Source organism: Vulpes lagopus, chromosome 4, assembly GCF_018345385.1.
Source record: "Vulpes lagopus strain Blue_001 chromosome 4, ASM1834538v1, whole genome shotgun sequence".
NCBI classification, from domain to species: Eukaryota; Metazoa; Chordata; class Mammalia; order Carnivora; family Canidae; genus Vulpes; species Vulpes lagopus.
In genome coordinates this window covers 61,180,597-61,193,792 of record NC_054827.1, presented here as the reverse complement: position 1 = coordinate 61,193,792, position 13,196 = coordinate 61,180,597, and the positions used below count along the sequence as shown (strand labels likewise).

The 13,196-nt window shown below is 36.6% G+C and overlaps 1 protein-coding gene and 1 long non-coding RNA gene across 3 annotated transcripts in view; one reads left to right on the top strand and one right to left on the bottom strand.

Moving 5' to 3' along the window:
• The window catches only part of WDR36 (WD repeat domain 36), a 42,543-nt gene extending 34,096 nt beyond the window's left edge, over window positions 1-8,447 (top strand). Inside the window, exons 17-23 of the mRNA XM_041752979.1 lie at window positions 120-227; window positions 2,021-2,118; window positions 2,512-2,657; window positions 5,049-5,168; window positions 5,329-5,410; window positions 6,826-7,013; window positions 8,254-8,447. Of these exons, the coding sequence (XP_041608913.1) occupies window positions 120-227; window positions 2,021-2,118; window positions 2,512-2,657; window positions 5,049-5,168; window positions 5,329-5,410; window positions 6,826-7,013; window positions 8,254-8,403 (892 nt within the window). The 3' untranslated portion in view covers window positions 8,404-8,447. The remainder of the gene's footprint in view (window positions 1-119; window positions 228-2,020; window positions 2,119-2,511; window positions 2,658-5,048; window positions 5,169-5,328; window positions 5,411-6,825; window positions 7,014-8,253) is intronic.
• LOC121489700 overlaps window positions 1-9,333 on the bottom strand; it is a 32,112-nt gene extending 22,779 nt beyond the window's left edge. The window contains exons 1-2 of one of the 2 annotated variants that reach the window (XR_005987395.1): window positions 9,223-9,333; window positions 8,575-8,678 (exon numbers count right to left, since the gene is read on the bottom strand). This is a non-coding gene — a long non-coding RNA (uncharacterized LOC121489700). The remainder of the gene's footprint in view (window positions 1-8,574; window positions 8,679-9,222) is intronic. The other variant, XR_005987394.1, reaches the window with a different exon arrangement.
• Window positions 9,334-13,196: the final 3,863 nt, after the last annotated feature.

Here is a 13,196-nt window from a genome sequence, read left to right as displayed (position 1 = left end):
TCTGGTGTTCATTTGTGAACGTCAAAAACTCTGATCCCTTGTTCTTTTACAAAGATATATTTTGTGAGTTATTTCCTTGTTTGGTACAAATACTTTATAATTTTTTTTTTTTTTTATAGCCTTATAGACAGCTTTTTGGTGGACTCCGCTCCTCTCAATGTTACCATGTCCCCTACTGGAGACTTTCTGGCCACTTCCCATGTGGACCACCTTGGAATTTATCTCTGGTAAGTTATTTCATACATTTTTGTTCTAGGTAAGGAGGATGACGATATTGTCAGAAAGTCATGTTGCTAACATTGTCATTTAGTTTTGGTTTTAATTTATAAAATAGAAATTTCACATAGAGTTAATTGACCATAAGTTTGTGACTGATTCAGCATCTGCTTGATAATTTAGGTATCTTTGCCTGTGTGTGAAATTCTAAACCATATGACTGATTTTTATTTATCACGTTTGGCTTTTTTTTTTTTTTTAAGATTTGTCAGTCTTAGAGCTGACTCCCTGCTGAGTGTAGAGCTCCATCCATGGCTCAATCCCAGGATTCCAAGACTTGAAGCAAAATCAAGAGTCGGCCACTTAACAACTGAGCCACGGGGCGTGGGGGGGGACGATGGGGGATCACTGGTTATCATATTTGGCTTTTATTTGCAGAATAGCTCAAGTGAATTTTACAATGTTAGGGAAAGGGAGTCCCTAGCCAGGCCCTGGCCTTCTGCCACAGCCCAGGACTACTTTATGTCTTTGGCCAACTTTTCAACTCAGCCTTCTTTATCTACAAAGTAAGCTATAAGTATGGGCAAAATGCTTTCTAAGATTCATTCTTTCTGGTTACATAACTCTTCATAACCATGTAAAGATATTTATGGTGGTGATGATGAACACTGAGTTCATCAATGATGAACACCAAGAGTTCAAGGTAAGTGGTCCATCATCTGAGTCTAGAAAAATTTTACCTATTTTCTGAATTCAGATGTCTAATTCCTTTAATTCTTATTAAAGAGAAAAAAGTGGATTCCTTTAAAACTTTATGGATTTTTAGGATGTGAAAATAAAGGTGCCATTTAGGATGTGAAAATAAATATATAATAGAAATAGACTCTGGCCACTCTAATATACAAAATAGAGTATCTGCTAGAATCTAAGAAGCTTGAACAGTCAAGACAAGAGAAAAATAGTAGAGTACCTGTGGGACCTCAGCAAGAGTATATAGTGCCACTATTAATGAAACTCAGGATCTGATATTCCCAATTGTTATTTTATATTCCAGATTTATAATGTATGGGAAAGAGAATCTGATTAGCCCACTTTGGGAGAGTTCTCTACATCTTGATTAGTCATCCAAGGCCATGGTACAGGGTTAACACATGACCACTTTAGAGGATCATTCTAAAGAAGGGAAAGTCCGTAACTTCAGCAACGCAAAGTATCTAATCAGCATATTCTCTCTCTGACTTAATTCTCTGAGTCCATCTTTCCTTCAGTAATGATTTCCCTAAATGGAGGTGTTGCCATTTGTCAAAACAATACAGATATATGTTATCTTATAAAATTTTATCTACTACTGATCTCTCAAAAAAATACTTTTTTGTATTACATTGAAAATAAAGACTCTGGGGATCCCTGGGTGGCGCAGTGGTTTAGCGCCTGCCTTTGGCCCAGGGCACGATCCTGGAGACCCGGGATCAAATCCCACGTCGGGCTCCCGGTGCATGGAGCCTGCTTCTCCCTCTGCCTGTGTGTGTCTCTGCCTCTCTCTCTCTCTGTGACTATCATAAATAAATAAATAAATAAATAAGATTCTGTTTATAATGTTTATGCACAGCTTTCTTGTGATGACATCTGTGACACAAATTGAGGCATTTTCAAAATAATACTTTGAGATTTTTTTTTTTTTACTTCAAAATGATGGAATCTGACACTGAGCACAGGATAGTAGAGATTATTGCCAGTAACTGAAGTTTCTCAGAAAAATCTATTTTTGTAAGTTTTTAAAATTGTTTATATGTTTATTTCTCAGGTCCAATATTTCCCTGTATTCAGTTGTTTCACTACGGCCACTTCCCACAGATTATGTTCCTTTAGTAGTGATGCTTCCTGGTACTTGTCAAAACGAAGGTAATCACAAAATAGTAGTTTTGAAGTATAATATCATAAAACTAACATGAGGGATATTACTACTGAAGGCAAAATTTAATGCATTCCTTCAAAGTATTTTCTAACTGTTAGGAAATATTTTGAATGACTTCATGAATTAATTGCAAAAATATAATTGATACAGTATTGATAAGAAATTAAATAGTATACCAGTGGATAAGTGTTTTGGAACTGGTCATGGGAGTTGTAGACAATATGAGAAGGTCAGGAAATGAAGTCAGTAGAGTTTATAAGGCTATGCTCAGTTAACATGGTATGAAATACTAATGGATTTAGAATAAATAAGTTGCTTTTTATCTGACAGAAATCTTATTCTGCATTAATTTGTTTCACCTGAAAATTTTTTGTTTTAAGATGTGGAATTTTCAGAAGAAACCATAGAACCAAGTGATGAAATGATAGAGTATGATTCCCCAGAACAGTTGAATGAGCAGTTGGTGACACTGTCACTCCTCCCTGAATCACGGTGGAAAAATCTTCTTAATCTTGATGTTATTAAGGTAATGCTTAGAACGCTTAATATTGTCTCCTAAAGACACATTCCAGAAGCATTTTCTTTAGTAGAGATAGCTCCTCTATTTGGAGAGTTTCAGAAGGAACAGTTAATGCCTAAGGTAGTAGAAAATACTAGTTGAATACTGTTTGATCCAATATGATTATTATAGGATTCTTTCCCTATAGAAATTGACTTTGAGGGCCCTGAACAAAAGTACAGCCTACAACTAGAGAACCATTAAAAATTGGGTGTTTTAAATCTAATAAACTTTTTTTGACTTTTTTTTTTTTTTTAAATGGCTGCTATGATGTGTGATATTTCTATTGCTAGGTACTTGGGGATGAAAAGAAGACTTTTGCTGGTCTTTTAATTAAGCTTCATTTACTATTCCATATCTGTCAACTCCAAGAATATTTTTATAGCTTGCTGTGTTGAGTCCAGGCACATAAATTAATATGAACTAAGTACTGGGTAATGTCCTAAGGACAACAGCAGTGAAAAAAATCCTAGTTCCTTTGTCCTTGAGGAATTTATAGTTTTACATGAGAAATGGAAAATTATGGCATAAGTTAGTATTTTCCAAAGCATATTTTATGACTCCATATTTGTGAGTAGCAAAAATAATTTAATAGAATAGAAAACTTCAAAGATTATCCTCTGATAGTAAGGATAAATGTTGTTTTATGAAACTGGATTGTTTAGATATACATCTCCACATGCATTAGAGGTTATTTGTATACTAAGTGACATGGTGGGCCGGGCATAAAATAGTGTGAGAACTGACATAGATAACTATGACAAGATAGGGTGTTTTTGTAATTGATTACTTAGCACCAAAAAAGATAGGTGTGTCTTGGATAAGAAGAGTTTTCATGTGTTAATTTTTCTCTCAGAAGTTAAATATTCTTGTTTCTACTTGCTCACTTTGTGAGAGATTAGGCATTAGCTTTAGTGTGCATCGTGTCGGAACATAGTTATGAAATCTGTCCATCATGTTGCCCAGGGTGTCAGCTGTAAAGGGAATACTTTATGGGATAGCTTTAAAAGCAATGCATTAAGAAGTCCCAAGTAGACTAGTGTGAAGGGAGCAATCAGAATAATGCCCAATTCATTGAGCTAAGGTGTTGGACAGCTCTGTTCTGTGCTCAGATACAGTTTTGTTCTGCATAAAAACTTACCTAGAAACCTGAGTAAAGGGACCCTTGGGGAGCTCAGCAGTTGAGTGTCTGCCTTTGGCCTGGGACATGATCCGGGGTCATAGGATCGAGTCCTGCATCGGGCTCCCTGCATGGAGGCTACTTCTCCCTCTGCCTGTGTCTCTGCCTCTCTCTCTCTGTCTCTCATGAATAAATAAAATCTTCAAAAAACAAAACAAAACAACAAAAGCCCCTGAGTGAATGATCTTTATGGGAGAAATATGCTAAAAACCCCAATATTTTTATTTCTTATTGAATGAAAGAAGTTAGAATTTTTACATTTGCCCTGTGGGTAACTTTTCTCCTTTTGGTTTTCCTTGTGAGGTTAGATAATTTCTAGAGCCCTATGGAGCACCTGCAGAAGCCTTTTGTTCTTATTTACATCTCGGTGTCTCTCCTTTCTAACTCAGTGTGACTGTGATCCTTATTGCAGTCTCCACCGTCATCAGGAAGGGCTGTGCTTACGCTGCAGACAGCAGTACCTTGTCCTGCTTGCGCGCAGGAATTTTCTTTAATGATATGCCTCCACAAGGACACCAGTATCCCTGGTGATAGCCCTGGTGGAATCAGGGCTATTCTTCCCACACAAAAAAAATTGAGAAACTGTTGAGCACTTATCTAAGTTTTGCTTTCTAGCCAATTTTGCGAAAAAGGTTGTAAAAGTTCAAAATTACTTGATTGTTACTTGTTTACCAAAATATTCCTATAAATATGTTTGAGGAAAATGAGAACGCTCAGAACTTCTCCACAACCCTGTCATTCTTCTTCTCCCTCGTCAGCAAGGGCACTGGAGGTCTGCCTTGAGAAGCCCAGTTTATTTTTTTACTTATTTTTTATTTATTTTTTTTTAAAGATTTTATTTATTTATTAATGAGACACAGAGAGAAAGAGGCAGACAGGGAAGCAGGCTCCACACAGGAAGCCTGGCGCGGAACCCGATCCCGGGTCCCCAGGATCACATCCCGGGCTGAAGGCAGCACCAAAACCGCTGAGCCACCTGGGCTGCCCGAGACGCCCAGTTTAATCTGTAATCTTGGTCAGTTGGGACTTTATTTTGGCATTCGAATTTGAGGAAGTTCATTCCTTCCGTTTACTTTTTGCACTTTGTTTTAAAATTGATTTGGAATTAAATATTAGAAACTGTTGGCAAGGTAATTACTAATTAGTCCTTTTTCCCTTTCTCATTTCCTTTTAATCAGAAAAAGAATAAACCAAAGGAACCACCCAAAGTACCCAAATCAGCACCATTTTTTATTCCAACAGTTCCTGGCCTTGTACCCAGATATGCTGTACCTGAGCAAAATAATGATCCCCATCAGGTAAAAACCAAATTGAAGCATTCTGTGTTCTACATTTATAGTTCTTTATCAAGACCTAGTTTTACAGATATAAAGCAAAATGTATGACAGCTTTTAATTATAAGCTATAATTTTGTTACACTCGTATTCTTGGAATAATGTATTTTTGTTTTTGTTTAAGTCTAAAGTGGTAAATCTTGGAGTTTTAGCTCAAAAATCAGATTTCTGCTTGAAACTTGAAGAAGGACTGGTAAATAATAAATGTAAGTTAAATTATGAAATCTTTCACCAAATATCATCAATGTATTATATGATACATTTTATGAAGAGAAACTGAGTGAAATATTAGCAAGTTTTCCAGTAGTTGAAGAAAGATAGTAAAAATTTGAAAGGAGTGAAATTTTGATTTTAATGTGAAATAATTTTAGCTTTTGTATTGTTAATGTTAGACAAGTGACACTAAACACAAATGAGTATCAATATTATAATAACCTTTTGAGAACCTTTCACATTTTCCATACGGAAAATTAGTGGGTTTTTTCTTCCTGTCTTTTTTGTTGTTATTTACAAATACAGTTTATAATACAGTGACTTTGATCTTAGGTGATTTTTAGATAGTCCCAAGTTACCCCATTAAGACAGTTTTTAAATTTATTTATTATGATAATAGATTGAAATTTTGAAAGCTAGAGTTTGTAGCTAATGGTGATCAACAATACGAACTATAAGCAATTAACAAAATCACGGTCATTCTCCTTTTCGATTTATCCTCTTGTTTTTTGGATCCAAATCCTTTGTTTTCATACTGGCATTACTTCAGTCCACCTTGGCAAAAGTCAAATAATGGTACTGATGGGCCATTATATAGATGACTAAAGAATAGCAGAATCATTAAAGAGTAACTTGTTATATTTCTGAAGGGACAAAGAAGAAAAGCACTATTATTTAGTATAGACTGAAGGACAGAAAATAAAATTTATTAATTTTTGTCATTGGTGTTACTCCTTTTCTGAAAGCTAAAAGCATAGTTATTGCCATTATAATATCAAATGCCTGTTTTAAAAATAGTTGTAAGTGTATAGAATATGTACTTGTAGGATGCATATAAAACAAGAGTGCTTCTTTCTGGAAAAAAGGAGTAAATTTAGGTGGGTAATAAGGTGTAGAGTCTTCCCCCTCTTGGATATTTCTGTATTGTTAGTGTTTCTTAATGATCATATGGTGCTTTAAAAAATTTTATAGCAATAAAAGGAAAGAAAAATAAATACCCTCACCTCATCCTGTTCTTGCAACTACTGTTAATTTGGTGTGTACCTTACAGCCTTCTTATATTTGGGTTTGTTCTGATTGATATGTGACCATCTGATTGATGTAAGACCATCTTGAAGTGTCTGTTGCTAGGCATTAATTAGATTTTAACAGCTTGAACAGCAGGGGGAAAAAACTTAGAATGCAAAAACTTTAGTGCTTTTAGTACTTTTTATTGTATTTCTCTCATCATTTGTATTGATTGTTACTTAATTTGGGGTTCATTCTACTACTTGAGTAAAAAATAAAGTCATGGGAAGACTTTCCTGTGTAATTTAAATAGATGTTGCTTGGGCATGAAATGAAACTATAGTTTTTTAAGTGAAGTGATTGTAGGTAATAACTGGATTCTTCTTCAAACTTAATGCAGATGAAGCTGCTCTTAACCTTCTAAAAGAATTAGGCCCATCAGGAATTGAAACAGAGCTGCGAAGCCTGTCTCCTGATTGTGGTGGGTCTGTAGACATTATGCAGAGCTTCTTAAAGATGATCGGGATGATGTTGGACAAGAAGCGTGACTTTGAATTAGCCCAGGCCTATCTTGCATTGTTTCTAAAGGTAAGTCCAACATAAGGCAGGAATCCTCAGCTTGCCTTCCTCTAGGGTGACGTCGTCTGATGGAATTGTCTGCAAGGATGGCAGTGTTCTGTCTGCTCTGTCCAGCATGCCAGCCCCTCGACACATTTCACTACCGAGCGCTGAGAAATGTAGCTAATGTGACTGAGAAACTGGATTCCTTATTTTACGGAAATTTAATTAAATAGCCATCTTTACCTAGTGATTATTGTATTGGACAGCTGAACAGCACAGCTTTGTAGTCTTTTCCTTTACTCAACACAATTTTGATACATTGCCCTGACTTTTCTGTGTCGTCCATTTGATTCAATATACTAAGCTATTAACTTTTTAAAGTCATTATATTTTGGCACTCTTTCTATTATCATGAAGAGAAAATTAGGTTTCATGTTTACTTTTTGTTTTTTTCTGCTGCTGAAATCAAGTACATCTATCCTGGTTGAAGGGGTTTTAAGTCATTTGGCAAGAACAGTGGTTTTTATGACTAACGTAATGGAGAAATCATGTTTATTTCAATAGTATATTGTATTGAAGAAAGATGATGATGTGACTTAGTGTTAACGGATGATATACTCCATATATCCTATTAATATATATAAAATCAGTTTTCACTTGATCTAATTATTTAAAATTATTTTAAAAGTAAATATGTAGATGATACCATGTAGGTTGAAAAAACAAATGCTACAAATTTTTTCTGTATCCCTTCCCAAATTTACCAACTATAGTTCCTGAATATAAATTTACTTTAATCTTTAGAAGATAAAGCCAAAGGCCATCAGTCATTCATTACCAGTGAGTTCCAGTGAAAGGAGAAACCTAAAGATACAGAAATATGGAGTTAGTGTTAGAACTAGGACTTTGTTTCTCTATTTGTATCAGGGCGTTCCTTAGGTGGAGGAGAGTGATGACAACTTAAGTTCTCATAAGGGAGAGACAGTACCAGAAACGAACTCATAAGAAAGTTTGATAGAGGGGCTCCTGGGTGGCTCAGTGGTTGAGCGTCTGCCTTCTGCTCAGGTCATGATCCTGGGGTCCTGGGATCAAGTCCTGCATCGGGCTCCTCCAGGGAGCTTGCTTCTCCCTCTGCCTGTGTCTCTCATGAATAAATAAATAAATCTTAAAAAGAAAAAATAGTATCTTGCAATGTTCCTTGGTAAGAAGGTTGAATCTAGAATAAACAAAAATTTAATTTTCTCAAATGTTCTATTTTTCTTTTCAGTTACACCTTAAAATGCTTCCTTCAGAGCCAGTACTTCTAGAAGAAATAACAAAGTTATCATCACAGGTGGAAGAAAATTGGATCCATTTACAGTCACTCTTCAATCAAAGCATGTGTATTTTAAATTATATAAAAAGTGCTTTGTTATAAAAATAAAATTATGTGAGTAAATAAAGACTTTTATATTAAATGGGTTCAGTTTAACTCATGTCTTGTTTTCTAAGTTTCACCATGAAAAGAAAATAACTGTCAAAACTACTAACTAGTAGTCACTTTTCACTCTAAATGCTAAATAGTTTCTTGAAATAAAATGATACCCACCTTTTGTTTTAAATACTTACAGAATCTACTCAAAATACTTATTTTCTGAGTCTCTTCACATCAGTTACTTGTGTATGACTTCTTTGAACTGTTGTCATCGGCTCCTGTTTTTTGAATATGTGTAACGTAAGAGGTGTTAGGTGTTTCATGTAAAATATTGCTGAATGAAGATAAAACTGGTGTTTAATAGAGTTGTAAAAGTGCCTTCATGATATGAAGTAAAAAGGCCTGTTTCTTTGGTGGCCTGTGGTGAAGACAGTTTGGATCGTGGAGTCTTAGAGCTTAGGTCACTGACTCAGACCTTAACGCAGCCAGAGCTCTTAGAAGGCAGGAGGGGAAGTTCCCCGGTGGTTGTGGGATCTCAGCAGCAGAGCAGGTTTATGACCCTGCCCCAGGCTCTCCCACTGGAGCCCTTTCTCCCAGGGACTTGTTCTAAGGAAGGTGAGAGGCACTTTCCCGAGGCAAACCCACCTTTGCCTCCGTAGGAGAGCGCTGACTGGGTACTTAGGGCGGGGCAGGGAAATTCTGAATTCCACTGGAGAGGTGGTTCTTCCTCACGGATGACCTCTTCATTTGGGAGAAACTACTGCCCATATACTTTCTCTCCTAACCGTTGTGAAACCAGATCGTTCTGGCAGGGTCTCTTACCTTTATTTTCGTGAGTTAAGACTTCAGCAATACACGAATTCAAAGTCAGCAATTCCTCTGCCTGGAAAAGTGCTAGAGGTCATCACGGCAGCTGCTTGGGCCTGCTGTGTGTGTCCCCTTTCCCTGCTGCCAAAGAAGTCTTCCAAGGGTGCAGCTAAGGTCACCAATGAGTGAACGAGCTGCCAGTCTTTGCATCTATTAACTGAAGCTCCCTCAGAATGAGAGGTTGATAGAGGACTTTATGGTGGGATTGTGCTGTCCCAAACATAGACACTTTCCTAATTAGCAGAAAAAGGCGGGGACAAGTTACGCTAGTTACACTGCAGGTCTTCAAGATACAATAGGACTGCTGTGGTGGTGTCTTAACTCGGTCCCTATTGCTACAGGCAATTTATTTAGTAATTGGAAACCATATTGTTAATGAATGTATTAATATTTGTCAAGTTTAATCTACTTAAAGTGATTCTAAGAGCACAGTCCTCTGAAAACAATTTTTAGTTTATACATTCAAGTGTAGTGTTATTCATAAAATGCAGCTTGTACTCGAATGCCAGTGTCATTCTCATTAGAATAAGGTTTTACAGAATAATCTCCAGAAAGAACAATGCTCACAAGGAGTTGATCAGTTGGTGACTTTAAATATCAAAGGATTTTTGTTTAAATGGTTGAGGTGGAATTAGTAAACTGCTAAAGAAATACGCCAATCTGGATTTCAGAGATGTGTATAAATTTAATAAAAAACTGACTGAAGTGCTCATGACTTAAGTTTAGCCTTAAAAATTGTATTTCCCTCTGCCCCAAATACTGCCTTCTAAATATAAGCAGAATTTCAGTGTACAATCATGTACGTGGATGTCAGAAATCACTAAAAATAATAGGAGCTCTAAACAGATCATGTATTGCTTTTACAAATCTTGAACTGAATTTTCCTTTCTTTCAAATAAGAATATAGGAGTTGAGTGTATCATTTCTTTTTTTTTTTGAGTGTATCATTTCTACTGGAGATATCTTTGTACAGAATTAGCATCATTGTGGCAGGTAATCTCCCAGAACCTCACCTGTATGTTTACATCAAGGAAGGAAAGGAGGAAGAAATACAAATAATTCTGTGTATTTGTTTCTTAAAATGTGTGTTTGTGCCTACTGCTTTTTCTTTACCTTTGAAATTACAAATGTAGTATTATGACTACACTTTACTAGTAAAAACATCAGAGATAAATCTATTTTTGGCCATCACCTTCAATCCTAATGCCTTCCCTGTAAGTACCAGTCGTTAACTTTCTACCTAGACCTTTGTCCATGGATGTACATACATGTTCTATGTAAGCACAGGAAATAAAATATATAGTTTCCATTTTTACATAAATGTATGCTTTTTGTTCTGCAACTTTTCTACTTGGCTTATTTCAGTATAATCACACCTAATCTCTTTACTTTTATAAAAATAAGTTGTTCCGTAATCTAGTCTAAAATGGACGCTTAAGAGAGTTTCCCCATTTTTGTCCGGAATTACAAATGATGCTGAAAGAACACAGCACATCATCCTGTATGGCTCTTCGGGTGCATATAAGGATCTCTCTGCAGGAGATAGTTTTTGAATCGTTGGACCAGAGTTAGGCAGTTTTAAAGAGATACCTCAGTTGGCTCCCAGAATGGCTTGTCAATTTATGGTTTATCTGCAGTGAGTGAGTACCCGTTCCCCATATTACTAAGCACATTTGATACCAGATTTCTTAATTTTTTATTTAATGAGTGAAAAAATATTTTTACTTTAATTACAAACTGGCACTAGTAGGGATGGGCATCTTTTCATGTTTATTTTAGACCATTTTTATGTTAGGTGAAGTGCCTTTTCTAACATGACCCATTTTTCTGTTGAATGATTGTCTTTCTCTTTTTTGTTGGTTTTTTCATATAGTGTAGAGATTAGTCTTTTATGTTACCCATGTTTACTGATTGGTCACTTGTATTTGACTTATGCGGTCTTTTTTTTTAATAGATGTTTTATATTTGTGTATTCAGATTGATACATTTTTTTACTAATTTCAAAATATGAAGTATATTCTCTAAGACATCATGTATGCATCCAGCTAGATCTTCATCAAGAATTGATTTTTTTTAAAGATTTTAAAATTTTATTTATTCATGATGGGGGGGGGGGGCAGAGACACAGGCAGAGGCAAAAGGAGAGGGAGAGAAGCAGGTTCCATGGAGGGAGCCTGATGTGGGACTCAATCCCGGGCCTCCAGGATCACATCCCGAGCTGAAGGCAGCGCTAAACCACTGGGCTACTGGGGCTGCCCAAGAATTGATTTTTTGAAGAGTAAGGTATAGAGCTACTGTTATTCAAAAGTTCAAAAACCAATTATTGAAGTCCACTCTTCTGATTTGAAATGCTATTATGTACTAAATTCTTTGAGGTATTTGATATCCCAAATAAAATAATTGCTTTGATTCTGATTTTCTGGTGTATTGTCAGATTTGATGGAGATAACACCCTACTAATGTATTTTGCGAAAATTTTCTTGACTATTGGTGAACATATCTTGGGAGGTTTTTGGTTGTGCTAATAAATTCATGGGATTTGGAGAGATTTACAATCGTATTTCTCTTGAAGAACAACATACGTTTTCATTAAACCAGAGCTTTTTGTGGGCTTGGTTTTGTAAGATTTCTTACATTTTGTAACATTTTCTGGGCATTTAATTTTTGTTGCTGTACTGAAATATACCTTTTTCCTAATATATCTTATACTGGCCATTGCTGTCATGGTAAAAGCAGTTTGGTTTTTATGCTAATCCGTTAAACTGCAGAACTCTTGTGAACATACTCTTACCTAGAAAATCCAAAAGAATCCCACCTTTCGCAATTGATGAAACTTTATTTCCTATATGATATTTAAGTGTTCTTAGGATTGCTTTAGCTATGGTCTGGCACAGATAACTGGATACTAGCAGTGTTTGACAAATACTTGCTTTGCTACAGACTTCAGCGGAAATGCTTTTAATGCTCCACCATTAACGATAATAAATGCTCTGAATTTCTTGCAGATACCCTTTCGTTAAATTCTATTAATAACTACTCTTAAAGATTTAAACTAGAAAGAATAAAATTTATCAGGTTATTTTTCAGCATATATTGGAGGATCGGTATCTGCCTTAACTGGTGTAATTTGGTGAATTTTATTCAAATATTCTTAAAAAATTATTTGAGAAAGAGCACAAGCTGGGAGGAAGGGCAGAGGAAGAGAGCAGCTCTCCCCGCTGAGCAGGGAGCCTGATCCAGGGCCAAAGCCAGACTCTGGGGTCATGACCCGAGCAGAAGGCAGCTGCCTACATGACTGAGACCCCCGGAGCTCCTAGTCAAAGACTTACTCTTCACTTTTATTCTTGGGATAGAATTTGTAAGTAAGGTGAAACTGGTGGATTTTCTGTTCCATAGAGTCATCCTTGATTTTTCTTGTTTTTAAGTAATCTTTACACCCATCGTGGGTGGGGCTTGGACTCCTTACCCTGAGGTCACGCGTGGCGTGCTGTACTGAGCCAGCCAGGTGCCCCTGACCTTGATAGGTCTTTAAAACTTGTTTAATCAAAGGGAAAAAAGTCTTGGACAAAGTCTTTATTGAGATTTTTGCCTAGTTTTTTTCCTATGGTTACTGAACGGGGTTTTCTGTCTCTTAGCTCCTATGGGTAAATTACATCCTCCTTACACGTCAGGACTTTATTATTTTTAAAAATATTTTATTTATTTATTCATGACAGACACAGAGGAGGAGGGGGGGGGCAGAGACCCAGGCAGAGGGAGGAGCAGGCCCCACGCAGGAGCCCGACGCGGGCCTCCATCCCGGACCCCGGGGTCACGCCCTGGGCCGAGGGCGGCGCTGAACCACTCGGCCACGGGGGCTGCCCCACGTCAGGACTTTAGATTGACTTTGAAACTTACTCGTGTAGGTTCTGTGAGGATCACGCTTTTTA